This window comes from Indicator indicator, chromosome 31, assembly GCF_027791375.1.
Source record: "Indicator indicator isolate 239-I01 chromosome 31, UM_Iind_1.1, whole genome shotgun sequence".
Taxonomy (NCBI): domain Eukaryota; kingdom Metazoa; phylum Chordata; class Aves; order Piciformes; family Indicatoridae; genus Indicator; species Indicator indicator.
This window is the reverse complement of record NC_072040.1, coordinates 7,446,760-7,474,387: the sequence shown is the minus strand read 5'-3', so window position 1 is coordinate 7,474,387 and position 27,628 is coordinate 7,446,760. Positions and strand designations below refer to the sequence as shown.

At 40.3% G+C, this 27,628-nt stretch overlaps 1 protein-coding gene across 1 annotated transcript in view; it reads left to right on the top strand.

The window, feature by feature from the left end:
- The window catches only part of ASXL3 (ASXL transcriptional regulator 3), a 112,362-nt gene that overhangs the window by 80,182 nt on the left and 4,552 nt on the right, over nucleotides 1-27,628 (top strand). Inside the window, exons 11-13 of the mRNA XM_054394661.1 lie at nucleotides 17,446-17,542; nucleotides 18,051-18,156; nucleotides 23,811-25,761. Of these exons, the coding sequence (XP_054250636.1) occupies nucleotides 17,446-17,542; nucleotides 18,051-18,156; nucleotides 23,811-25,761 (2,154 nt within the window). The remainder of the gene's footprint in view (nucleotides 1-17,445; nucleotides 17,543-18,050; nucleotides 18,157-23,810; nucleotides 25,762-27,628) is intronic.

The window sequence follows — 27,628 nt, the reverse complement described above, 5'->3', positions numbered from 1 at the left end:
GTGTTGGGTTGACGGTTGGACTTGATGATCTTCGAGGCCTTTTCCAACCCAAATGATTCTGTGACTCTATGGTTCTTTGAGTTATCTGCCCATCTCTGAAGATTCACCTCTGTTGGCTTATATTGTCCTTTTCTTGTTTTGCCTGAGAATTCCTACTTCTGCTCTTCTGGCTCTGAAGTGTTTCCTCCCTGTGCAGTGCCCTGCAGTTGGCTGCTGCTGTATTCCCCAGGGAAAGCTGCATTTCTGTGTTGCCATGTGGATATAGTATGGGAAGTACTGTAATGAATGGCACTATAAAGCTGTAATAGAGTTATGCTATTTGTGTATATATAGTGATCTGTGAAATAAATTACTAATGAAGTGCAGTCTCATTTAGGCTTTATTACTGCTCCACACAGAAAAAACCAAACCCATGATGAATGATCCTTTGTCATTTCTGTCATAAACACCATTTTTCTGGGTGGTGTAACTCCTCCTCCTTAAATCTTACTGAGCTGAAACTTGTCAAGCATATGTCACTTTGAATAAGCATTTTTTAGAAACCATTAGTTAAGGGAGTTGAGGTTTTCTTTTTTTGGTGTGTAAGTATTATAAATAAATTGCTTCTCTCTCAGCTATGGTTAGTCTGTTATGTGCAGAAAAAGTTCAGGGCCAAGTCAAGAATTTCATAGGATGTGTTCTCCGATTTTTCTTCTGTTTTCAAATATTGTGATTTCTATCAGGGAGCCATGGGAGCCCCTTGTGGATTCCATGGGACGAAAGGCCTTAGGCAAGGTGTCCCAGAATGGAAGAAGCTGGTGCTGGAGGGTGTCCAGAGAAGAGCAATGAGGCTGGTGAGGGGTTTGGAGGACACGCTGTACAAGGAGGGGCTGAGGGACCTGAGGTTGTTTAGTTTGCAAAAGAGAAGGCTGAGGGGAGATCTTATTGTTCTCTACAAGTGCCTGAAAGGAGATGGAGTGAGGCTGGTGTTGCTCTCTTCCCCCAAGTAACTAGTGATAGGGCATGAGGGAATGGGCTCAAGTTGTGCCAGGAGAGGTTTAGGTTGGATATTGAGAAAAACTTCTTTACTGCAAGAGTGGACAGACACTGGAACAGGCTGCCCAGGGAGGTGGTGGAGTCACCATCTCTGGTGGTGTTAAAAAAAATTAATAGATGTGGAACTTCAGGATATAGTTTAGTGGTCATGGTAGTTGGGTTGTGGTTGGAATAAATCTTCAAGGTCTTTTCCAACATTAATGATGCTACAATTCTATGATTCTAAGCTGAGAACAACTCTGCTGATGTTGCTGCCTTGATTTCCCCCCCCCCCCTTAGGAAAAGATTGTATCATCAGTTATTCACACTTGAAATTGATCTCAGCTTGTATATTAGTTTAAATTTAATGTCAGTAGCAATGAGACCTGTGTGTAATTTTCTGTTTTCAAAATGCCTATAAAAGAAATAGGAGCAAGTTGGCAGTTACGGTAAATGTGTTTTGTCAAGGATTTTATTTGCTTTCACTCGGGTTCAGAGGGAAATAATATGTGGACATTGTTCCAAGAAGCAGCCACAAGCCAGACGTGTCTGTTCAGCAGGCTGCATGACTGAATATTGGGAAATTCATGTCTGAAATCTGAACATCCAGATTTTCAGCTCTGTATTAATCTATGTGGACTCAAAGGCTTAGAAATCTTCAAGTTCAGCTGATACAGGAGCCTGTTGGGTGATCCCCCCCAGGAGACCTAGATGACTGAGCTGGCAATAAAGAAAACCTGTCGGTATGTAAACTGTGTGGAAAGCAATCTCTCCACAAAACATTTCAGTTGTCGTAAATCCCAGCAAATTATTTTTCTTTTCAGCCCTAATTAGAACATTCTACAGCTGAACAACAATGGAGTTTTCATCAAAGAAATATCTGCTTCTAATATTAATACATCAAGTTGATAATTACATGTAACAGCATCCTGACCACCTCTCAGCAATTACTCCTCTTCAAAGCTGAAGTTTCTCTCTGTATCAGCACAGCTATGCTGCATCAGTGCCTCTTTAAGTATTAATTAAACAACGTATGTTGTGTGAGGATGAGTAACAGGGCTGTATGACAGGTTGCTGAACAGGAGGGGCAGCTGGCAATATCTTGTCTACACCATCTTTCCTTGTTGTGCTACTGAGGAGTCAAATTCTGGCTATTAATACTGGGGAAGGCACAAGGATGGGACATACACCCATGTAGTAAGCTTCCAAGAAGAGACATCCTGCCTCATCTGAATAGTAGCAGAAAGCCAAAGGGATTTTATTCATCCTTGGAGAGCTAACCAAAATGCTCTTTCCTGGATGCTCTGAAAAAAATGTGTCTTTCCAGACTCTACAAACGCTTAACAACTTCCTGATCTTTGAATATTTTAACTCCCTGTCCTGTATTTTCTCTCCTGATAAAACTCAGTTCTCCTGAGCCTCTCATGGTTTGCACCTGCCCTACCCTTTCATACAGCATGATAATTTCCTCCTGTAAAACACCCATGAAGGATCCCAAAGCCTGAGAACAGACCCATGTGTCAGATTGCAGTGCCATTTTATCTGACCAAACCTGTCTTGGCCCACTCGGTTCAGATGCTGGAACTTTCAGGGTGATTATAGAATCATGGAATCATAGAATTATTTTGGTCAGAAAAGACCTTTAAGGTTAAGTCCAATCATTCTCTAACTTTACCAAGTCTGGTGCTAAACCATGTCCCTCAGCACCATTTCTCTGCTTCTTTTCAACTCCTCAAAGGATGGGATTTCAAACACATCCTTGGGAAGCTTGTTCCACTGTTTGAGAACCCTTTCAGTGAAATTTCTTTTAATATTCAACCTCTAAACCTCCCTTGGTACAACTCGAGGCCATTTCCTCTCATCATGTCACTTGTTATGAGGGAGAAGAGACTGAGCCCCACCTCGCTACAACCTCCTTTCTGGGGGTTGTAGAGAAAGAAGGTCTCCCCTCAGCCTCCTTTTCTCCAGACTAAACAACTCCAGTTCCTTCAGCTGCTCCTTATCAGAACTGTTCTCCAGATCCTTTATCAGCTTTGTTGCCCTTCTCTGGACCCACTGCAGGACCTCAGTGCCTTGTAGTGAGGGTCCCAAACATTTCCTTTCACCTTGCATTGAGAAGACGACACAGGCTGATGTCAGCTGGTGATTTTCTCCTATTCTGTTTAAAGTAGTTAGAAGTGATTTGGGGGAGATTATCTGCAGAATTCTGTTTCAAAACCTCTTTGCTTTCATGTAGTATGAATCAACTTCATATCTGTTCCTACCATTTGAGCAGCAATAACAAAAGGTAACTGTTGGTTTTGATGTGCACAAATTACTCCTCCTCCAAGGCACATCAGCCTGAGTGCTGCAGAGGAGAGCAGGTAATGAGTGATGCACAGAAAGGCAAGGAAAGGGGTCTGGTATCTGCCATTCTGACAGTATTTATTTTATTCTTTGTAATCAAAATAATAAATTAAATACTATTTAGTGTATATCTTCCTGTGTCTTAGTTTCATATTAAAAGAGAGTAAACAAAGCTTTATTTTCACAGTTCTTTCCTTGTAGCACTGTAATCATCTTCCTGTTTGCTTTAACTTCATCATCGCTTGAGGGTTTATTTGCAGTTGGACTTCTCAAGCATTTTCTTTACAAGCCATCCAACTGCAGAAATGAGCCTTGTGTGTGTGTTACTTGGTCCTAGGTTTGTTTTATGCTTCTCTCCATGGAATTCTTGTGTAGTAGTAGCTGAATGGTTACCTTAGCTTACTAGCTGCCTTTTCTGCTAATACTGCAGCCTTTTAGCTGTCTCTTTCAATTCTCTGTCATCAGGAGCTTTCAAATATTTATTATTCTGTTCCTGTAAATGTTTGAGTTTTACACTGGAATAGTTTTAGGGTTATGACAAAAGCACTTAGTTCAGAGGAGAACATTTGCAATAGAAGGTCAGATGAAACATATGTCTTCTGCACCTAAGCATATTTAAAAAGCTGTTAAATTGGCACCCCTGTGTGTACAGTAATTGAAGGTCATTTTATGTCACATTTCTCCCCTTAACTGGCATTTTTTCTTTGGTTTTATTGGTTAATGTGAGTAGCATGGTGTTGTCGTAATGTGCTTTATTTGTACAGCTTTATTAGGGGACTTTTAATATTGGTGTCTTGCAGACTAGATGGATGAAGACATTCCAAAGCATTTAAGCTGCCTTTCAGTCACAGTCTGGGGGCTCCGATTCCTGAGCTCAGCTAGCCAGGGGTGCTTAGAGAAATTATTGTCCCCAGCTGGCCCCCTGACCTTGTGCTGCAAGTTAATACCTTTCTTACCAAACGTGGCTGTAGGGATGGTGGATCTGTGCCTTTCACAGCCATCTATTAACAGCAGACATCAGTTTCACTTTACGTGAGTTGAAGGCTGAAGGATTTTACTTCAAAATCCCTGTTGGCTTCAGCTATGGGAATACTCTCTTAGCTTCCCTGGTGCAGTCCGGCAAGGCTCACTGCACCTGCACTGCGATCTCTGCTCTGATTGATGTGGTAATGGAATTGTGTTTGCTTCTTGGCAGTAATCCTTAGAGGTCTTCCTCAAGATGTGTGTGAATAGGAAGCTTTACATTTTTGATTAAGTGTCATGTTGTTTGGTTTCTGCAGGCTTGGTCACTATTTCAGAAGTATGAATCAGTGTTTTCTACCACGCTGCATTCATATTGTGGCAGTTCCTGTTTAATTTCTGAAGCCCAGGCTACAAGCTCGTGTCAGACTTAAAACACATCTCACCTTTATGGACAAGTTCTGTAGAGGTGTTAGCAGAGCTATTGCAATTGCTTTTGTGCGTAGCAGGGTTCAACTCAGAATGTCTAGTAGGACTCAGCAATGGTGCTGTGCTTGCTGAAAGCTGAAAATACAAGAGCCACAGCTGTCTCTACAGCATCCTTTTCCTTAAGTCCTTCTGGTGTGTGAGTCCCTGCTCAGGGTTCTGATGCAAACATGTGAAGCCTTTGTTCCACTCTCCTTCCCTCCAAACAGATTTTATAAAGGACAGAGCACAGCTGTTAGTGCTTAAAAAAAAAAGGAATAAAAAGAGGATCTTGTATGCTATACCAGCTCCATTTACATTTGACAGGATCATTAGTACTTTAAAAAGAAAGAAAGAATTGATAAAACACCTCCCTTCCAGTGGGAAAGTACTTGCACAGGTGCCTTTTTAAAGGACTTTCTGCTAGGAGCTGTGTTCTGAGAGTATAACTAATAAGTGGACATAAACTGTAACATCTGTGGACACCAGGGACTGGCATGCTTCACATCATGTGGCTGTTAAGGATGTGTAGCACTACTGCAGTGGGCAGTGTTCCTACTGTTCCTTGCTTGCAGAGTGCTTGTAATTATGTGATGTGAATTAGTCTGCAGTGCCTCCAGTGTTGCTGCTGTAGGCCTGCACTGGAATCAGATGAAGAATAGAACATTTCCTAGGGTGAATCTGGAGACAAACAAGGACTTGAAACAGGATTTTGGATGCAGGTGCAGTGGACATGAGAGCAAGCAGAAGTGATTCATCCGTGCTTCTGCTGCAATCTCTCTCCCTCTCTCCACCCTTTCTATTCCACTCTCCCTCCTTCCTTCCTTTTCTCTCTCCCCCTCCCTCCTCCCCTTCCCCTCTCTTCTATTTCTTTTGCTTAAATAAAGCAAGGGTAATTATTTCAGAATATTGCTATTCTTTGTAGTACTTAGACTCAAATTTAATTTGTCTTGTTCTCCCTTATGTTAAGGACGCAGTCTTTTTTTTCATAGGAGGGCAATGTTTTCTAATGCTAGAGAAAGTCATTGTGTGCAGGGTTTTCATTTATGACATGAATAATTTTAGATGTTTAATTGTGACTTTCACTAACCTTCTGCTTCTGGGGGTCAAAGGCATATCTCTCTTATTTTTATCAAAAGCTAAATGGATAGACCCTGGTTGTTTACATGTTTTTTTCATTTCCTGCACCTTCCCCAACATATGAGCATTGTTGAGTAGTTTAATAATGTTTTACTTTCTCAAAGTGCCCAAGCATCTTTTTTAAAACAAGTTTCAGACATGCTTGGCTTGATAACAATCTGTGTAAGATTTTACTTTTTTGGTTTTTTTTCTCCTAGGCTTTTGTGCCTCTTTTCGAGTACTTTTATAAATACTTGCTGTTGCTGTGTGTTCTGATATGCTTGGGATTGTACTTGGATGACAGATGCAATAGAAAAATGTAGTTTAATTGTAATATCTGTAATTTGAATTGAGTTAGAAGATGCTCTTTGCTGCATATCTTGCTTTCCTTATATTGTACTTTTCTCTCCATTTTAAAACGTGCTTTATCTTTCCATTTTGCCAGATTTATTGTTCTCCTTAAATTCTTCATTTAATTTCTTGCATCTGAGCTCAACCAGATTGGATTCTATTGTCTTTTTTTTTTTTTTTTTGACACTGCAGTGTATTGGAATGAATATAGCTATCCCACTTGTCTTCTTGATTTAGACAAGGTCTAAATTAACAAGTCACATTTCATTTTGAAAACATATGTTTGCAATTCTTCAGTCTTACTCGGCACATTTCCCACTTTAGTGAAGATGGAAAAGGTCTTTTGTTTCTTTCTTTAAAAGCCTCTTCTTCCTTTTCTCCTCATGTCTGAAGCAATTATTCCTATAGAGGTAGATATTTTCATTTTCATCCTTTGATGCTTTACTTCTAAGTTTAGTCTGGCTATTTTTTAAAAGACTAAAGTAATATTCAGAATTACATTCACCATCTGTCCTCAGAATCTGTCTTTTCATTTTGTATTTGAGGACAAACTGTTTATGTTATGTCAATGATCACTTGGGAATGGCAGGAGTATGAATAACTTCATAATGAGGACTGAATAAAACGTAACTGTATTCTGGGTCAGGCTGTACTCTACTGCAAAAAGGTGAGACCCATGGAGAGGAGATTGGATAGAGTGAACAATAGCACTCAAGCTGTGTTACATCAGAACTGCTCTGAGAGACATGGTGTAAGCTGGTATCTTTACCTAAAACATCAGCTTGAGGTGGCTGAGTTTGTTGTTCTGGGAGCAGCTCTTAAGTCCCATCTGTTTATTGCTGTCTGCTGTATCCCTTTGTGCTGGATGTCTCTTTGTAATAACTGCTTTGTGGTTACAACAGAAAAAAGGTCCTGATAGTTGCACCTCATCAGAAGCGATTTTCTTGTACTCCTGTTTACTATTTTAAACTCAGAATTTCTTCCATTGTTGGCTTTAAATACGTGGAAACTGTTCTAAGAAAGGGTTGATTTTCCTTCAGATTCCTAGCACTGTGTGTAAATGTGTGCATGGGTTTTTGTGTGTGTTTGAGAGCAGCCTCTAAACGTTCCTTATCTTCAGGCAAAGAAACAGTTGCTATCCTTTTGTCTCTGTGTTTTTTGGCAAGCCCTGTCTGTTTTTTAAAATGTTCTGTAGCTTCCAACTGCTTTTCTTCTTCCACGTTCCTACCATCTGTTTCCTCAAGACCTGAAATCATCAACATTTTATATTAAACCTGGTAATTACCAACTCCTTTACTATTCATTCCCCTCCTCTTTTTTTCCTCCTCTCCAATATTACACTGGGCCTTTCTCAGCACATGTTTCTCTTTCCTTTTTTTATGTATGTCAAAACCATTGATAAAAATTTGCTTCTCCTGAGAAAAGACAGGCAGAAAGGACAAGGGGAGCAGTGTATGTGTGCAGAGCTCCTCTATAGAGTGGATTACAGCCTGGTTCAGACCTTAAGGGTCTGAGTCATAGAAAAGGCAAGTGGCACGGACATCACTGTGATGAGAGTTTGCTAGACCATCTGCCCTAAATCAGTCTAGAGTACTTCATCCAGTTCTGTGCTCCCCAGTAGAGAGAGCTGGAGCTACAGTGAAAGGTTACACAGAAGATTTAGGGACTGGAGCATCTGTTGTGAGGAAAGGCCATTGAGTAATGGGTAATGTCTTTGCAGGGCTGCTTTGGGTTGGATATAGGAAAATCTAGAAAAGAGCAGATTGAGACTCTAGATTAGGAAGAAATTCTTTCCAGTGAGAGTGGGGAGACACTGGCACAGGTTGGCCAAGGAGGTTGTGGCTGTCCCCTCCCTGGAGGTGTTCAAGGCCAGGTTGGGTGAGGCCTTGAGCAACTTGGGCTGGTGGGAGGTGTCCCTGCCCATGGCAGAGGGTTGGAACTGGATGATCTTGAAGGTCCCTTCCAATCCAAACCATTCTGGGATCTTTGAAAGGTCCTGAAGATCAGAAAAAGTCCCCAAAGACTGGAGAAAGGAAATGTTGCACCTGTCTCAAAAAGGGCCAGAAGGACCCTGGGTTCTTGGTGGGCTGCAAGTGAAGGAAGAGCCAGAATTGCACCCTGGCAGTAAAGAAGGCTGGCAGCACCCTGGGCTCAATGAGCAGGACCATGAACAGCAGGTCAAGAGAAGCGATCATTGATACCCGTTCTTTCAAGAAGACATTGACATATTGGATCATGCCCAGTGGAGGGCTACCAAGATGGTTAAGACTCTGTAGCATAGGAGGGCTGGATTTGTTCACACAGGAGAAGAGAAGACTGTGAAGGGATCTCATGGCAGTTTACAGATAGCTAATGGGAAGTTGTAGAGAAGACATCCCTTCTTGGAGTGCACAGAATTAGCATTAGAGACAGTGGAAACAAGCTGAAACATGGGAAATTCTGATTTGATTATCAGGAAAAATAATTTCACAACAGGAGTGGTTAAGGTTGTCCAGGGAGACTGTGGAAGTTCTCTTCTCAGAGATGATCTGAACTCCAGTGAGCAAGGCCCTAAACATGGTGCTCCAAAATTTACATGAGCCATGAATAAAATTCTAAGGAAAAAGTGCTGGATTTGGCCTTTTCTACCAGAACCAAATCAAATGTGAAGAGCAGCAGCTTTAATAACAACCAAGTGCTGTATTTCCTACAACAGGCAACTAACCCATGGAAGACTTGTGTGTACTTGAAGTTAGCATTGATTGCTGGCAGAGCTTAACTGATATAAATAGGAGACAGTGGATGCATATATATGAGTAGTAGCCACAGTTACATCAAATGGACTGAAATATTTATGCAAATCAAAATCCCCCTTTTTCAGTCTTATGCCAGCTAAGCTAAATAGAAATAGAAATCTTTTATTTGACAGCTTTCCTATTAATTGTCTATTATGTCATCCTTCACAAGCTTTATCTACACGAGCTGTTCCTTCCAATTCTCAGGGGTTAGTTCAAGCGCTGATTTTTATCTCGCATTGTTACCATATGGTACCACTCACAAATTGCTGACTCCTGAAAAATCTAGAAGCTTTGCTTAACGTTGAGTTGTGTAGCAGAAATGCAGCCGTTGTTTAACAGAACTTACAGATTCTTTGGTGACAACTACAGCTGCTTTGCCTTTTCTTACCCAAGTGCATTTGCACTCATTCTCTATTATAGACTTGCCAACTGGTAGGGCATCCTTTTAGTTCGGTCCCATTTATCACAATCTCTTTGAGTGGTGGTTGTGTAAGTGGAAAAATGACTTTTAGATAGGTAATGGCATACTTGAACAGTCAGCAGTACTCTACAGGAAACAGAGAAACTTCTTCAATGATTTTTATACTAGAAATACATGCCAGTTCACTTAGAAGTATTTTTCAGATGGTTAAAACTTAAGTCTCCTAACTGCCAACTGTCACTTGACAGGGAGAGCTCTAGCTATGGAGAACTCCTTGACATAATTGGTTCCGAGATCATTAGCCAAAAGAATGAACAGGAGAATCATTGTTTTGCATTATTATATGGAATTTCAGCTTATATAAGTGCAAGCAGGTCTTGTTAAAGTTTCTGAAGAATGTGTCAGTCAGAAATTAAACAGCCCAGAGACTGAAAAGAGCAGCCCAGGGACTGACAAGAGCACATACAGTAGTAAGTTCTCTTCCCCTTTTTAAGTGCCTTGTCCATTTTGCAGCAGTAACACTTTTTTTCTTTTTTCTAGAAAACATTGGTGTGGCTGAAGCACATGGCCTTGTAATGCCCTCTGCAGCCATTCTGTATTTCCCAATAATAATTTCTGGTTCTTGGGCTTAATGAGAAGTCTGTTGTGCAGGGGTGTCATACTCAGCCTTAGGAACAGAAAGTATCTAACCTAGCTCTTAATATACCTCAAGTTATCACATGCTAGCAAAGTAGTTTTGATGAGTGAGCAAAGCTCTTTGCAGCCATCATGAAGAACAATTGTGGTGGCTGATGTGAGAGGTTTGTGTTTGAGAAAGATGGTTGCAGCAACCAAGAGTGTGTCTGCATTGCAAGCAGAGCCAGAAGATAGTGCAATGCTCCATCCTGTGACATCCATTTAAAGTATTTTGGAACTAATTGCATTCTGAGGTTTAAATCTCATACAGGCAAAGCTAAGTCATTATCTTAGGAAACTGCACTGTTTCTGAAGGTTGTTCTGCCCAAATGAGAGGCTGAACCTTGAGCTGTGGTCACTTACACCAGGTTGAATGGAGCGACTCCATTGGAAGTGCATTGGGAGGCTAGAGGCCTTGAAGGCAGAATGCAAGGACTGACTTAAATATCTTTCTTTAAAAAAAAAAAAGAAAAGGTTGGCAGTTGGTCAGGTGAGTGCAAGAGTGCTTTTAGTTTTCTTTTTCATGATGTAATAAATGGTAATTTGATATACTGTCCTTTAGCTTTGTAAACCGTGAAACACTATTATTAGTTTATATTTAAACTATCTTAGGAAGAGGTTCTTCAGTACAGGGGTGGTGAGACTCTGGAATAGGTTGCCCAGGGAGGTTGTGAATCCTTCTCCCTTGGAGTGTTCAAGGCCAGGATGGATGAGGCCTTGAGCAGCTGGGTCTAGTTGAGAGGCATTGTTGCCCATGGAGGGGAGGTCAGAGTAGATTATCTCTAAGGTCTCTTCCAACCTAAGCCATTCTATTATTCTATGATTCTATGATCTCTTTACCCCGACATGCCTCAGTCTTCCTCTCAATGTCTAATCTGAATCTCTCTCACTTCAGTTCTGACTATTACTCTTTATTCAGTTCAGCATCTACATCTACCATCAGAGAGCACGGAGATTACAGTGTTCATTTTACAATACAAACATGGAGGCCATAACCCATTCCTCATCTCCCTGTTTCTTGAGGAGTACCATTCATTAATGCAGTGCTTGTGGATCTAGGACCTTGAATCTGCCTCATTTCTTCCTTTGGACTTTGTACCTGTTCTGAGTTGCATCAAAACTGAACATATTTCTCCAGCTCAAGTGATAAGTAACACCAAGGGGAGCAAAAGTGATTTCTGTGTTTTTACACAGTACTCCTATTTACAGCCTCCAGTGCTGTGTCACCTTTGCAGTTTTATAGCCAGGTTTACTCCTCTTCAGCCTGTGGCCAGCCCATGTGCTCATAAGCCACAGATAATTTTTTACACAGAAGCCATTTAGTTTCCTCATTTTAGGTTTCTCTAGTTATGTGTTACTACAGGAGTCTGAAACTTTGCATTTGCCAGTGTTGCAATGCCCTTCTTATCCTTTGTGTTTCCGTGGTCCTTCTCAAAATACATCAAGAGAATTCTGAAGTTCAGTTGTAGATTTCAAGGTACTCAGTCCCTCTCTGACTGAGGTTATTTTCAAATTCATTTCTCTTACCCCTGAAATGCAGCCTGCCAGCTGGTAATAAATAAATAATTAATAGTTCCCTAAGTAAGGAGTAGTTCTGAGTAGTTCTGTAGCCACCTAATTCCAATTTCTATATCTCAGCTTTACTTAGAAAAGGTCATTTGACCCTGCATTGTTAAAAATCAAGATATAAAACGTGTGCTGTTTCTCCTCTATCACAAGGGCTTTTGTGCTGTCAGAAAGAAAATAGACTGACTCAACGTGACCTATACTTGACAAATCTGTGTTGGCTGTTGCTCGGCTCCTTGTTAAGTTCCAGGCAGTGCTGTATAGTGTGGTATCTTGTGCTTTAAGCATTGCACATAATCTCCAGAGCCTGGAGACAGGCAGAGCAAGCAAGATATTTAACCACAGACTTCGCCTGTACAGTGGTATGTAGTCTAGTACCCAACTTCTTCAAAAGGTTAGGGGTCCACTGTAGACTCTGGCTTGTATCTGCCCAGAATGTGTCTGTATGAATATCTTAGGATACCCAAGGGCATCCCCAAAAAAAGAATCAGTTTTCTGTGTGTACACCATAGAGTTCTTCTGAAGCTAGTTTAGTCTGTAAGTCCTTAGCTGTGCTTATCCCCTCTTCAGACACGGGTGATACAGATATGCTATACACGTACAGTTTTGCCATTCTCTTCACTGCTCTGAAATCTGTCTTTTAAACTTCTGAAATAGGTCATAATTGGACATTTAACAGGCTAGTATATCAAGGCCAAATGATTTGAATGCATTTAAGTAGTACTTATTCAGCCCCTTGCTTATTCAAGGGTAAGATCTTACCCTCTCGCCTTTTGTTGCTGATACTAATTACATTAGATGCTCCAATGCAGCAGCTTCGTGGTGAAGATGGATGCAAAAAAGGCACTATGAACATTAGCTTTGTCTCTGTATCCCTTTATTTTTTTCCATGTTGCACAGTGAACTTTATCTTTCATCATACTTACAGAATTATGTCCTCCTGAGTTTGATGTGTCCCTCACTAGCTCTGTCTGAATCTGGCCCACTATACCATGTTCTGCTGTGGTATTCTCACTTAGGAAGTTGACCTCATTTCCATTCCCTGCATGCTGTGAGATCAGCAGTGAGGTCCTAACTAAGACAATGTGGTCTCATTGTACAATCCCCATTCTTCCTTTGCAGGAGGCTTTGCACTCCCTGTGGTGGGTATTGTTTATTTAAAAAACTGTGAGGTTTCTTTAGCTTTTTTTTTTTTTCCTTAGCACCACATTCTTGGGGATGCTCCCAAGTATTTCTGCATTTATGAAGATATGCCTACTTGAAACACATTGGTTTTTCATTCTGTTGTCATTTCTTCTTTCTTATTTTTCCCCAGACAAGCTTTAGTCTTTTATACTACTATCAGGCATATCAATTATCAGATCTCCACTTTGCCAATTAAGTCAAAATGTTGATTGTCAACAAAATCTTCCAATTCCTCCTACGTACCATTTGTAGTTCTGGCATTAGTGTTCCACCAACAAAGACTGAAATAAATGTACCACTGTCATCACACTGACCCCTTCTTTAAGCCCTCTTTTTATAAATAAACTTCTTTTGGCAGTGGCCCACAGAACAATATTTTATTTGATTTGCCCATATTACTGGGCCCCATATATAAATACAGCATTCAAATTCCTGAGAAATTAGCAAGTCTCTCTTTACAGCATGTGAGGGCTGTTTTCCATCTTTGCTTATCTATTGCTATGTCTCTAAACCTTCTTGGGGCATGGGTGAAGATACTAAAGCCATTCTGTCTATGGCACCTATTAAACCAGGAGTTCATTTCCAATGTATGTCTGTCACTGCTGATAAAACCATTAACAGATCCCTAGGTTTAGCCGTTGCATGTAGTCTCCAGAGCTTAAAGACAGGGGGAGCAAGCAAGTTACTTAACTGTATACTTATGCACAGTGGTAGTCTAGTACCCTACTTCATCTAAAGGTTAGAGGTCCCTGAGGGTTCTGGCTTTTATCTGCCCAGAATGTGTCTGTAGGACCCTGAGATCAATGTTTTCTATTCAAATGGTCAGTAGCTATAAGTGGTTACTGCTTACATCTGCATTTGGGTGGCTGAAGTAGTCTGAGCCTGTGTTACGAAGTAGGAACTCTGAAAGAGAAGTTCACTCCTGCTACAAGTTGAACCACCAAGCTCGGTGTTAAGCATGTGAAGATCTGGGGTTTACTGGCAAAGACACAGACCAATTAATGCATCAGGCTTCATGATCACCAGTAGGAACTGGTGGAAATGTATAGGATCAGCAAACATGACTTTGGACATGGTTGACCTATCCAGTACAATGGAAGTGTAAGAAGAGCACAAAAACTAGCACCAAAGTGTGTGTTCCGAAGTCCTCACCTGGTTCACAGTACTCTGCATTCAGAGGGTGTCCACTTGGTAGAAACTCGTGCAGGCTGAGATATGCATTATGGTGCTGCAGTCTATTCTGAAGCTTGCAATTACTTTTTTTGCTAGATTTTCAGTAGAACTTGGAGAAAAAGAAGAGAGAGATGACTCAGTTCTTCTTGATACAAGTGTTTGACATTTGCTTTGTAATGCAAACAGATGTTGGCTTTTAGCAGATATGTTTTGGGGTTGAGTGGTGTTTTTTGTTTTGTTTTCTGTGATGAGAAGAGGAACTGCTAAAAGCCATTGTGAATTCTGCACAGAGTTATGAATTAGAAAACATAATTCTACCATTGTGCTTAATCAGAAAACGAGAAATTTAAAGCTCAGCAGAATAAAACATAAACTTTCCAAGAAATGTTTGTTGTTCCAGCTCATTAGCACACTGTCTCTGTTGGGCAGCACTTTTTAAATACCATAAAAATTAATAGTGTATTTAAGAACTGCTTTATTGGCATGTTTCTCCAACTTCTAATTTAGAGCTAGTGGTTAATTGTGCTGTCTCTGTCATCAGAGCATAGACCCGTAGGCTTCAAAATTTTCAGTTTCCACTGTAACTTCTTGCCTTAGGTGGAAACACGTTCTCTGGGTGAGGTAAGAAATTAAGACATCACTAGAATTTGTTAGCTAATGTCATAGACTACCATGAAGTCAGCAGTGACTTCTTCAGTTTGTTCTTCACACTTTTCTTAACCTGAGCATCTTTACCATCGTATTTTTGATCTGCAGTCTTCCCATTCTCCCTTTCTGCTCTTTTTCTTCTGTGTTTTTCTTCCACAGTTACTTACTGCTTGGCATTTTTTCTGGTTCACAAGAACTAATAAACTTTACCTATGACCTTCCTAACATTTGCTTTCTGTTCTGAAGGTTCAGCCTGTGCTTTGCTCTCAGGTGGACCAGTTAACATCTGAATTTGGTTGAACATCTTTCTGGCATTTAGTTTGGGGTTTGCAGTTCACACCTTATAAGAAATTGTGCACCCCAAAACTTGGCACTTTTTTTTTTCCCAAGCTAGTAAAATAAAAGGCACAGTAACTCTTGCTACAAATCTTGCCTTTTTCATGTCCTTCCAATAACAGGGTTACAACGAAGCTGACACTGTTCTTGTATTCACATGGTAATATAACTTGGCCGTCTTCATAATGCTCTTGATTTACACAGCCTGGTGAAATAGCTCAATCACACTTGGCTACAGTTTCATAGTCTGCTTAGTGCAATCTGGAAGTGGATTAATGCTGGGAAAATGGCATTTTCTATCCATCTCTTGCAGTACATTCCAACTTTGTGTGAGATTTAATGATCCTGTGACCTTAGGATAAGTTGAATCATCATGCTGATTTAACAGAAAATTATTGTCTGCAAATGATTACTTTCCTATGAGATTTGTTGGTCTGGCTAGCAATACTGTTCAACTCTTTGCCATCAGCTGAGCAATGGAGTTTCAGGACCATGCCTTTCAGAGACAGCCTGCAGTTAAACGGAGTTAAACATGAGAATAACAATTTCATGTCTGTATTGCTCTTTCCTCGAAAACATGGGCTAAAATCTTGAGTTTACTGAAGTTTGGAGTAGAACCTACATTGGCATGAATGTGTGTTACTATTTCATCTCCTTTTATGTTGAAGCTGAAAGTGCCTTTAGCACCTTTCTTTGAGGAACAAATAATTTTATTTTGTAACTTGTGATTGTTTTCTCTGTAACTTCTCATCTGTTTTAGGAAACTGTGTAAGTGCTGTTTTCTACCATATTCAGATTTGGTTGTTCAGGTGTAAAAGGCTTTGGGGCCTAAAAATCTCACTTGAATATATTCATTCTGGAATGTACATAATTCTGAAAAAGCTCATTTGTGCAAAAAAAAAAAATGGGTCACACCAGTTTGCTATATACAATACACACATGTTCTTTATGGCCTTTTGTCTCACTGATTTTATTTTCTTGTTGCACGTTTCACTGTTTCTATCCAATTTCAGCCTTAGTCATAGCCTATCTGCAATTAATATGCAAGTGTTCCACAACCCACACGATGAGAAGTGTAGCAGCATTATATATCCACCCCAGTTAAATGCAAATCCTATGACTTGTTGGCAAAACAATGCCATATAGCAGGAAATCACAGGCAGCAGTGCTGGAGTTTTATATGCTCCTGAGGGACCCTACTACCATACACATACAATTTTTTTGCTGTAACCAAATGCCTTTAGCATTGCCTGGTTTTCAGAGTCCATGCTTATCACTCTGTCTCTCCTATTTCACATCTTTCTGGTTTACTCCTATGAGATTATTGTGGAACAGGATGTTAGCCAGGCAAGGAGCAAATTACCCAAGGCTGTTCTGAAGGTGGGGCCAATATGATCAGTGAAATATAGAGCTCAGCAAGGGACATACAGCTAAACAGCACTTACTGTTTCTGACACGTCTGCTTCTTTCTTCCTCCAGTTTGAAACAAGCACTGAGAATCAGGGGATGTTACATAGCTAAAACACATGTTACTATGCTGGAAAATGTGCTGGTTTGACAGATGTAGAAAGTAGTAATAATTATGATGTTCTTCCACAGTTTTCACTATTGATGGGTATAGAATGATATGTGTAGCTTGTTTTAGGTTTAGTGCTGTGTTTCCACTGGTTTTTTGGTTAAGGTTATTCTGCCAGTAGAGCATATTTGCTAACAAGAGTATTAGGTTCATTCAGAAATAGCATTCAGAAATAGTTTCTGTCTTCATTCTATTTGATTTACAAGGATGAGGGACAATGGCTTTAAACTGGAAGATGGGAGATTTAGACTGGAGATTAGGAAGAAATTCTTTACAGTGAAGGTGGTGAGATACTGGAACAGGTTGCCCAGGCAGGTTGTGGATGCCCCTCCCCTGGAGGTGTTCATGGCCAGGTTGGATGAGGCCTTGAGCATCCTGCTCTAGTAGAAGGTGTCCCTGCCCATGGCAGGGGCTTAGAACTAGATGATCTTTAAGGTCCTTCCCAACCCAACCCATTCTGAATCTGTAACTGATTTGGTTTGTACCATATTCCCTGCAGATGCACAACTACAATAATGATCTTGATTTTTGATTGTGCTCTAGACATAGGCTCAAGCTAGAGGGCTGTGATTACAAAACATCAGTCAGTTGGTAACTGAGTTATCATCAGTATTACTGACGACTGAAGAGATCACACTGGTGCTGGGTTAGCCCACTGGCATTTCCAGTAAGGACTGTAATGAAAATGCTGCTTTAGTAGTAGTAGGTAATTTTCTTTATTGTGCCCACTCCCTATCCCTCCCCATTTCCCTTAACTGGAGCTCTGGTTTTCTGTAATCTCAGCTGACACTGTTTCTGACACGATCTTCTGCTGCCATCGGCTTCTTTTCTAGATGGGGAGTGATGGAGTTTTGCGCCTCAGTAGCTCTGCTCTGAATAATGAATTCTTCGCCTATGCAGCACAGGGGTGGAAGCAGCGACTGGCAGAAGGTAACTCTCCACTTGTTCTCAGATTTGCCAAAGGTTAATTCTTTTTATGAAGAATGTCTCTCTTCCTACGTTTGCAAACTACTTTTAGAATAGCAAGTGTAGTACACCAGTAATTCAGCAAAGGGGAAATTGCTGATTGCATTGTGAGTGCAGTGTACACTTCTACAGCTTGCTGTGGCAGCTCATTTTGGCAGTTTGAAAAAACCAAACAAACAAAACCAACCAAACAAAATAACCCCAAACAAGCATTTTCATCACTGCCAGGCCTTTGCAAACATAAATGCATGTAACTAAATCCCACCAATATACATTGTAAACACTGATGGTGTGTGGCAAATTAAATCTTTCCATGTCCCACTTGCTTTTGGTTTTCATTATTTCCCCTTGGGATTGGTGGATGTAAGAGACATCACTGTGTGTGATTTCCTTCTGTCTGTAAATTTCTAGTTAGCCATATTAAGCTAATCCTTGACAACTTTTATTCAATATGTTAGTATTTGTTTTCTAGGAGAGTTTACACCAGAAATGCAGCTGCGCATCAGACAAGAGATTGAAAAGGAGAAGAAAACAGAACCTTGGAAAGAAAAATTCTTTGAAAGGTTTTACGGTGAAAAGTAAGTATTGAAGCAAATAATAAAAGCTTTTTTTTTAATTATTATTTTATTTTCTTTTAGGAGGAAATGAAAATATAATTCTCTGCTTCACATAGCACAGTCATATGCTGTAAAACTTAATAAAGCAGTTATCAAAGGCAGTCATTCCCCAGTATAAGAAGTTGTGGGGAGAATTAGAGTGGTATGTCTGCCCTTGCATTACAATTGCATTTTTAAAGGTTCATAACTCACCCATAAAAATTCATTCCAAGGAGAGCTCAGGACACAAGGCCCAGGCATGTGAGCATTTTCTAATTATCTTTTAAAAGATAGCATTAGGGCAATTCTCTCCTCCTGCAAAAAACCAAAACCAGCTTCTGCAGTCTAAAAGCCCAGTAGAGATATTTCTGTGGAATGTTTTCATTTCTTCTATTTTTTTTTCTGAGCTAGTTGCAAAATTTCTAAATCCAAATGGTGTTTCTTATTGTTTGAGATGGCCCTTTGCTGGAGTACAGTATTGACATGGAAGAAATGTTGGCTAGAGACTGATGCAAGTGACCATGACTAGTCTAGTTTTAGAAGGGAGATGCAAGGAATAAATAAATACCCTTAACTGACTGAAACTAATTAGGTAGTATCACTTCAGGTGCACAACGGGGACAGGTCAGCCCATTTTCATTGGTGATGATACAGAGATGGCATTCTGCAACTGCTGAAAAGTCAGTTCTTATATTCAGGTGTTTAAAACCCCCAAATTTAAAGAGATTCATATTTTTTAAAATTCAAGAATTGCCCTTTTAAAACTTGCTTTGAAAGGTCAGTCCATCAATGCTTAGAATTAAATCTGTTTTTAAAGTATTAAAAGAATTGAGTATTATAAAGTATAAACTAATTCTTTAAAAGTTATTGATTTTTTTTTTCATTTATGTTTTAATGGAATTGATGCATAATACTTAGCAGAAAAAATGTGCCTTGGGAACCATCATCACATGAAATGTCTTAGTTTTGTTGGTAGATGTTTTTTACTTAGAAAACTCAGGGCACAGGGAACCATTCATGTAAGTGATTAACTTAAAGGTTAAGGCATTAACTACAGTGTTTCTACAGCAACAATGCTACCTCTCACTACCCACTGCCTTGAACCACTGGGAAATGTAGTGAAAACAAGGAAGCAAATGGAAAGAACAATTTTAATATTTTCTTTTGCACATCCTTCCTAGGTGCTTCCTCTCTGTGTGAATATTTCTACACCACTTTATGAATAATGAAAATTCTAGGGTGACAGACTTTCTTACTGTCAAGTACTTCATTTCTGACTTAACAGCTTTGAGACCCCAGTGTGGCCCAGGTGTTGATCCCTTTAGTATCAAAAGATAGGAATTAGGTTTTTAGGTTAGGAACAGAATGGCTTTTCATATGCATGTCAAGAGAAGAGTCACTTACCAGCCTCTCACGAAGGGAAGGACTATGTAAGGTATTGGCATAGTGCCTTCCACAAGAAGTAGATTTTGAGGGTTGGAAGGGACCTACAAAGATCATCAAGTCCAACCCCCTGCCAGAGCAGGACCATAAAATCCAGCACAGGTCGCACAGGAACACATCCAGATGGGCCTGGAAAGTCTCAAGAGAAGGAGACTCCACAACCTCCCTGGGCAGCCTGTTCCAGTGCTCTGGGACCCTCACTGTGAAGAAGTTCCTCCTCATGTTGAGGTGGAACCTCCTGTGCTGGAGTTTCTCTCCATTGCCCTTTGTCCTATCCCAGGGTGCAGCTGAGCAGAGCCTGTCCCAACCTTCTTGACCCCCAGCCCTCAGATATTTATAAATATTTATTAAATCCCTTCTCAGTCTTCTCTTCTCCAGACTAAAAAGCCCTAGGACTCTCAGCCTCTCCTCATAGGGCATTGCTTCAGTCCCTCAATCATCCTGGTAGCCCTCCATTGGACTCTCTTTAGTAGATCCCTGTCCCTCTTGAACTGGGGAATAGCTGAAGCTATTCCTCAGTCCCAAATGACTGTCACACGCAGAGAGAGCGACGCTCCTCATTTTCCAGAGCCAGCAGTCCTGCCGTGCTAGCTGAATGCTGGACACTATAATGGTTGGCAGATAATTACTCAGTCTGCAGTGATACATGTCATTTGGGCTGATAGGTTCCTGACATCCACATTGTTATGCAAAATGTCATCTTGCACATAATTTACATTTTGACTACAGTATTAAATCTGATCCCCCCTGCCCTTTCCCCAGCTCGCCTTATTTCACTTGCATTCTCTTCCTGAAAGTTATGTGGGCAGATTCTGCTTCTTTGCTGCTTGGCCAGATTTAAGCACTTTTGCTCATTACTTGCTGACTGAATGGTAGCTTTTGCTGTCATTTCCACATATTGTGGCTTCTCTAACCTTCTTTCTCTTTGGTTTTTAAACTGACTTTGAGTGTGGTCATACTTTGTCTCTTTTTCAGCTATGTTGATTCAACTGAGGTAGCAGATCTGAAAGCTTCTTGAGCTATTTCTCTTGAACACTGTCTGCAAAATGCATCTCTCTTGCAGTCTAACTTGCTGCCTTCACAGTCAGTGTGTGGTGCTTTTGCTCTGACCTCAACTAATTTCTTTTCATGTTCTGTAAGTAAATCCAAGTTTCACCATACACTTAGAGAAGGACCATTAAGAGATGCAGAATCTTTGTAAACATTTTTACACACTGCCCAGATCATGGCATTCAGAGGGTCTAGATGTGTTTCTTGATGTTGGCTTTCTTGTGTTTGCTTTTATCTGTTTTTCACGGGACTGTTACTTACTGTTTACTTCCATCCATTTGTGTTCTCTTTCCATTTCCTCACATTGTTCGGTTTTCCTCTTTCTGACTGTGTTTAAATAGCAATAACCTCATTCTGCAGTCATTTATTTAGGATCAGCTGATGCATGTTGCCAGAAATCCACATTCTCCTGGCTTGTTGCCCCAGGATTGCAAGGGTTATACTCTATTGTCTCAATCTGTTGTTTCTTCTCCCACTCTTGAGAGAGTTACGTGTCAAACAGTACAGCCAGCTCACTAAATGAAAGCTTTAATTTTGGGTGGACCTCCTCTGAATGTTCTTGCTGATTTAATCCTTCATGATTTTTTTTTCCTTTTCCCTGGTGCTTCTTAGCACAGCACTAAAATATCAGTATCCATGTAGCCTTGAGTAGCTATTTGAGCACTTATAATTTGTTGACAGTGTGCCCTTACTTTATCTGTTGGATCCCATCCTTATCACTTTCACTGAGGGCTGTTTACTGCTGTCTTCATATTTTTGTGCTGTTTTGCAAACTTTGGATGTCTTTTTCTCTAAGGAAGACAGATCAGCTCTTTATCTTGTAACCTGAGACTGCCTTAAATATGCTGATCTTCAGCCTTCTCCTCTTTTGAAAGCCTTTTTCTTCACTGCAGTATCTTCCTCAAGATAGTAGCATTTCCAGTATGGGAAAAACTACCAATAAATATTCAATACACGTCCTGCTGGCCTTAATCCTGCATTATCTTAACTTTTCTTACACACCTTCCTCTTCAAAATGCTACTAGAATGTGTATATTTGCGTAGCATTTATGTGAGTTGCATTCACCTTTATCCTGTCCTTCCTTCCTTTGCTGATTTTCATTCCATAAAGATAAGTATCAGGTAATATTTTTTCATAATATGGAAGCCAGCAAGAGAGAATAAACCACTGATTCAGTTTGGAGCACTGCAGAGGATTTCTTTCTCCTCCTTGTTTTCCTGAGATAACTTTTCCTCCTTTACACAACGAGCTTTAGAGGAAGAAAGTTACTCATCTAAGCCTGGGCAAACAAAACTTTAATCACCTACACTTGGACTGTATGGGCAACCTGGAGTCTATAGAGAAGACAGACGCATCTTCTGAAATGCATTCAGCATGGGAGGTGTAAATTTGTTGTTCTGAGTTGCTCTCTAGAGGATTCTTCCTCAGCATGTTACAGAATCATCATGGAATTGTTAGGGTTGGAAGGGACCTCAAGGATCATCTAGTTCCAACATCCCTGTCATGGGTAGGGACACCTCGCACTAGACCAGGTTGCTCAGAGCCACATCCAGCCAGGCCTTAAAATCCTCCAGGGATGGAGGATGTTGATGGCACAGGGAGACTTAATGTGCACAAAGTCACTAGTAGAAGGAAATATTCACTAAGTACTCAGAGAGTGCCTTTTGGGTTGCCAATTCCAAGCAGTTTGGTTGTGGGTTTTTTGCATTTACAGCTATTGCTGCACTGCATCTGTTCAGTGGTTTTAAAATATTCACCCACAGATTTTGGGGTTTAAGATGTTTATTCTGTACTATTTTGTGGGTTTACATGTTTATTGTGTACTTCCATATACCCTTTGTGATCTCTGTGTCCTCTGGCTGCACATTGACAAGTTACCTTCCTTCCATAGTTTTTGAGTATCTTTTATGCTTGCTTATTTCCATATTATTTTGTTATCTGATTAAAATTAAATTAATTAAATTAAAATTAAAACTTCAATTAATTAGATTAGAAGATCCTTAAGACCAAGGGCTTCAGCCAAGCTTTTATGTATTTTTTACTATAATGGAATTACTGAGGCACAAAGTCTGCTTGGAAAGTCTTACTAAAGATGCTGAACACCTGTACCCCCAGTGTCCTGGGAAGGGAATGATAATATCAGAGTGCATACATTTTGTTAGAACACATTTTCTACAGCCCTTGGCTTTTATTTTGTTGGGTTTTTTTAATGCTGTTGAAGCAAGGAAGATTTTTTTGAACTAATATTTTCAGGTCCAAAAGGTAAGAAAACCTTCAAAAGAGAAGTATTCCTAGGGAATTCCTTCACCCCTGAGAATGAATGCAGAGGTTATAAAAATGTGTCATTTTAGCTCCTCAAGAATGACAGACTTCTTTTTAATGACAATGAATGAATAATATATACATAGATCTGTTTATTTAGAAATTTACCTGGAATGAAATATTTAGTTTGCTGGAAGAGTGGAGCAAAGCCACACAAGCTCTCATCTGAGATCTTTATAATTGACTCTTGAGATGCAAAATGAGGCTTACGTGGAGTTATTTTGATTTTCCTCACAAATTTGGAATGACAGTCAAAATGCAAAACTGAGAGAGATATTTTTGCCTGACTAGGTTTAGGTATAGCTTTTCCTTTCAAGTGCATCATCTAAGCCATGTTGCTGGCTGCATTGAGCCTACGTGCAGGCATAGAGGCAAAAAGGAATTTCCTTTAGAACTGTTGCTGGTAGAATAAGATACAGTTGTGCATTTCCACACTGTAGTAGTATTGCATTCTTATGCTGTAAATAAAGCAAAAAAGGCAAAACACAGAAATTTAAGCAGAGTGTGAGTAGTGGTGAGTCTGTGTAGCTTGTTCATTTGTTGTTTGGGTTTTTTTTTTATTTCCAATAATGAATAATAGATTACTTTCTTTAAAAAAAAAAAAAAAAGAAGTTTTTTAACAATGATAAGAAAATCTGGGCAGTTAGGTTTCCAAAATATATAAAGCCCTGTGTAAATTATTCAGGCACCACTTAACCAAACCACTGCTTTGAACTTTATGTCCTTTTTGTAAATAAAAGATGTGGGAAAGAAAGATGATCTCATTCCTTTATCATGTCTGTGATGAAAAGACCTTTTTCATTTGTGTGTTTTTATTTAGATTGGGAATGTCGAGAGGGGAATCAATGAAACTCACTGCAGTGCAGAACAATGAGGAGGATGAAAGCAATTCTTTGTGTGGATCTTCTGGCACACCTGGGCCTTCTAAGCAAGCAACCTTTGATGACCAAGAAGAGAAAGGCACTAAAATTCCACCTTTACCAGAGAAAGATTATTGTCCAACTCTCTGTAGTATGGAACCGGTTCCTGCAAAGGAAGTAACAGCAGACTCAGAGGATATACTGATACCTGAAGAATCAGTCATTCAAGAGGAGATTGCTGAAGAGGTTGAGACAAGTATTTGTGAGTGCCAGGAGGAGAACCATAAAACAGAACATGAGTTTTCTGAGGAGTCAGTAAGTCCAGCTGGCACAAATGAAGAAACAGAGGCAGTACAGCTTGCAGACAGCACTGAGTCCTGTGTCATGATGAATGATGTAACTGATACTGTATCTCATGTTGAAATTAAAGTGGAGTTGAAGTCAGAATGCCCTCAGGAGGAGATGTCAGTTGTGATAGATCAGCTGGAGGATTGCATATCACCAGCACAATCAGCTTCATCCACGAACTCTGTCAGTGATACAGCAGAGAAGGATTCTGAGTCTGCAAAAGAGCTGATTGCACCAGAAATGCAGAATGCAGGTCTGGAAGGCTCCTTGTTCACTGGTGGAGGCATTGCAGTGGATATGGAGCTTCAGAGTGACCCTGAGGAGCAACTGTCTGAGAATCCTTGTATTTCTGAAACTTCCTTTTCCTCTGTAAGTCCAGAAGGACCATGTGTGTGTATTGCGTCTCCTGGAGGAGACACTCAGTCAACTTCAGAGGAACCCTGTACGCCAGCATCTCTTGAAACAGCTTGCTCATCTGAAGTGTCCAGTACTGAAAACATTGAAGGTGATATTCAGCAAAAGGCTAGTGATGAAAACTTGCACACACCTTTAATGTCAGAAATCTCTCCAATGTCAACCTCACCTGTAACCTCGGAAGCATCTCTGATGTCAAATTTACCTTTAACATCAGAGGCATCACCAGCTTCTAATTTACCTTTAACATCAGAAACCTCGCCAATGTCTGATTTGCCTTTAACATCAGAAACATCTTCACTGTCTTCTCTTCTAACTTCTGAAGCATCTGTGGCAAATAGTTTGCCTCTTCCATCAGAGACATCTCCAATTTCTAATTCCCCAAGCAATGAAAGACTTATTCTGCAGCAGAGGAAATCACCGTGTTCATTGGAAGACTCTCTTCCCACTTTGAAAGAGGAAAGCTCTGCCATTCCTAAGGTGGTTCAAGAAGAGAATCTTATTGTTCAGCCAAAGCAGCTTCAGAATGCCCCTGAAAATGTGAAAGTTGCTCCACTAACAATTGTACCTGATACTTCAGTATTGGAAGAGCCTCAAAGCAAAAACCTCAGTCATCAGCCATGTAAATCACATCCTGAAATCGAGAGACCCTACATTGCTTCCATCCCGGAACACTCTCCTCCTGAGGTGATCAAAATTAAAAATCACAGTGTTCAGCAAAGAGGTGACAAGAAAGGTACACTCTTGCCATCAGAGGTAGCTGTCTTATCAGAAGGATCAGCTGGCAAAAACATTGAATTGCTTCCATCAAAGCCACATGATAAACTATATACCTCATCTCTAGAGAAAGCTCCCTTCCCTGAAGTGTGCAGGAGTAAATCTCACAAGCTAACAGGCATCACCCAAAGCCGTCTAGAGAGCTCACATTCTTCCAAATCATTAGAACCCACAAAATCACCTGAAGTGAGGAACGAAAGTAGAGACCCAGAGATCCCAAAGAGGAAGACAGCAGAACAGCACACTTTTGGAATCTGCAAAGAGAAGAGAGCTAGAATAGATGATGATCAGCCTAGCCGTAGTGCTTCATCAACGAGTCCATCTGAGAAAGATCAGCCACCCAGAGAAGAGCCCCGAGTTCCACCCCTTAAGGTAAAGTAATAAGTAATCAGGCTGACTTGGAAACTGAAGGTTGATGGTCTCCCCCCTGCTGACTGCAGGCAGACACAGGCAGTGCCTGCGCTGAGCTTAGTGGAGGTGTGAGGGGTGTTAGCGCTGACATTTCACTTTGCTGTTGCATTCCTACCATGCCAAATTACTTCTGATGTAGACATACCTATAGTTGTTCAGTTGGGGTCTTTGCTACAGAACAGCTTTTGTGTGAAGGAAGGTTTTCCAGGATCTCTGGCTTAATCTAATTCAAGAGCTTCCCCATTGTTTACACAGTGCTGCTTGTTTGTCTAATTGCCCAGTTGTCTTATCTGCTTGTTCTCCTGCAGATGACTTCTTCAGCAAGCATGAATAATAAATACTACCATACCAGTACTAAGAAAAACAACCAGTGCCTTAACCCGTCAAGAGAACCTAGAGTCAGAATAGCTGGGGATCTCTTTGCAAGCCCAGGGCTTTGGGGTAGGCTGAAGCATCAGATTTGCATGTAGAATTAATTGGAGACAGACCTGCCTGTCAGGGGGAAGTGTCTAATTGATGTATGTAGAGGTATCTGTGTTGATGGCAAAGCAAAACATAACAAAGATACACCAACTAAGCAAATACTTGTGTCACTTTCCTATGAAAGAAAGTAAATTCCAGTTTAACCTTTTTTTTTCCCTAATGGAGGGATCCATAAATTTAGTTCTATATAGGCTCAGCATTTTGACCCCTTTCATTTTGGACGTGATGACGTCAGCCAAGTTTTACATCCAGTTTGCTGAGCTTAAGCCGATGACTTTGCAATGCCAGTACCTGATTAATCAGAAATGCCTTCTTTCTGCATTTATTTTTAACTGCTGCAATCACTGAACATTGTTAAATTGCCCAGGAGGGCAAATAGGCTAACTGTTTTAATCACTAGTGCGGCAGCATATTTCAATTCAATCTATTTTTATGAGCAGTGATGCAATTGGAAGTTAGCCCATTCTGAGTTTAGTGACATGCTTTCGTATTTGGAACATCTCTTATCTAGCCTAATAAATTCAAATCACTGTAAGCACAAAGGAAAGTAGATCACTAAGGAATAAAAAAAGGTCATGACTATAATAATAAAAATAATCAAGCACTTAGAGCTTTACTGGTTCTGGTGACGCAAAGTGGAAACAAGTTGCTACTGAGTCAGAAAGCAAAATGTTTTTTGTAGTAATTGTGAGTTTGTGATACTCTTTCACACCTGGGTGTGTTCCTGTGTGCCCTGCCCTAGGTGATCCTGCTTTGGCAGGGGGGTTGGACTGGATGATCTCCAGATGTCCTTTCGAACTCCTAGCATTCTGTGATTCCATGAAATGTTAAAGCCTCACAATATTAGGCATGAGTGCTTACTTATCAACCAAATATTTAACTGCTAGGAAAAGTGAAGTATTTCAGCCCTCCAGAGCAGCACAGAGTTGTATGGTTATATAAATGGTTATATATTGCAGTGCCATCTTAATATCGATTTCCACTGATCTCTTGTGGAAAATCAGATGCCGTCAGTCCAGCAGAGTCTTAAGAATTTTTGAATCTCCCTGAAGCCTCCAGCCAGAGAAAGAGAATACTGAAAAACTGGAAAGCATTTGGAAAAATAATCTTGGACTATCAATTCTGTGTGCTTTTTGTGTAACAAATATTTGACTCTTAGGTCATCTCACGAACAAACCCCTATCCTTTGTAATTAAAAGAGGAGAAAGAACCCCAGTTCTAAACACTCTGCTGTCTGGCTCTCACTTTCTCTCATACTTTATTACTACTTCTTCTACAAATGCTGCCTAGTTTTTGTCTCTGTTCTTTTCAGACTAGAAGACACAGCATTAGCCACATATGACCC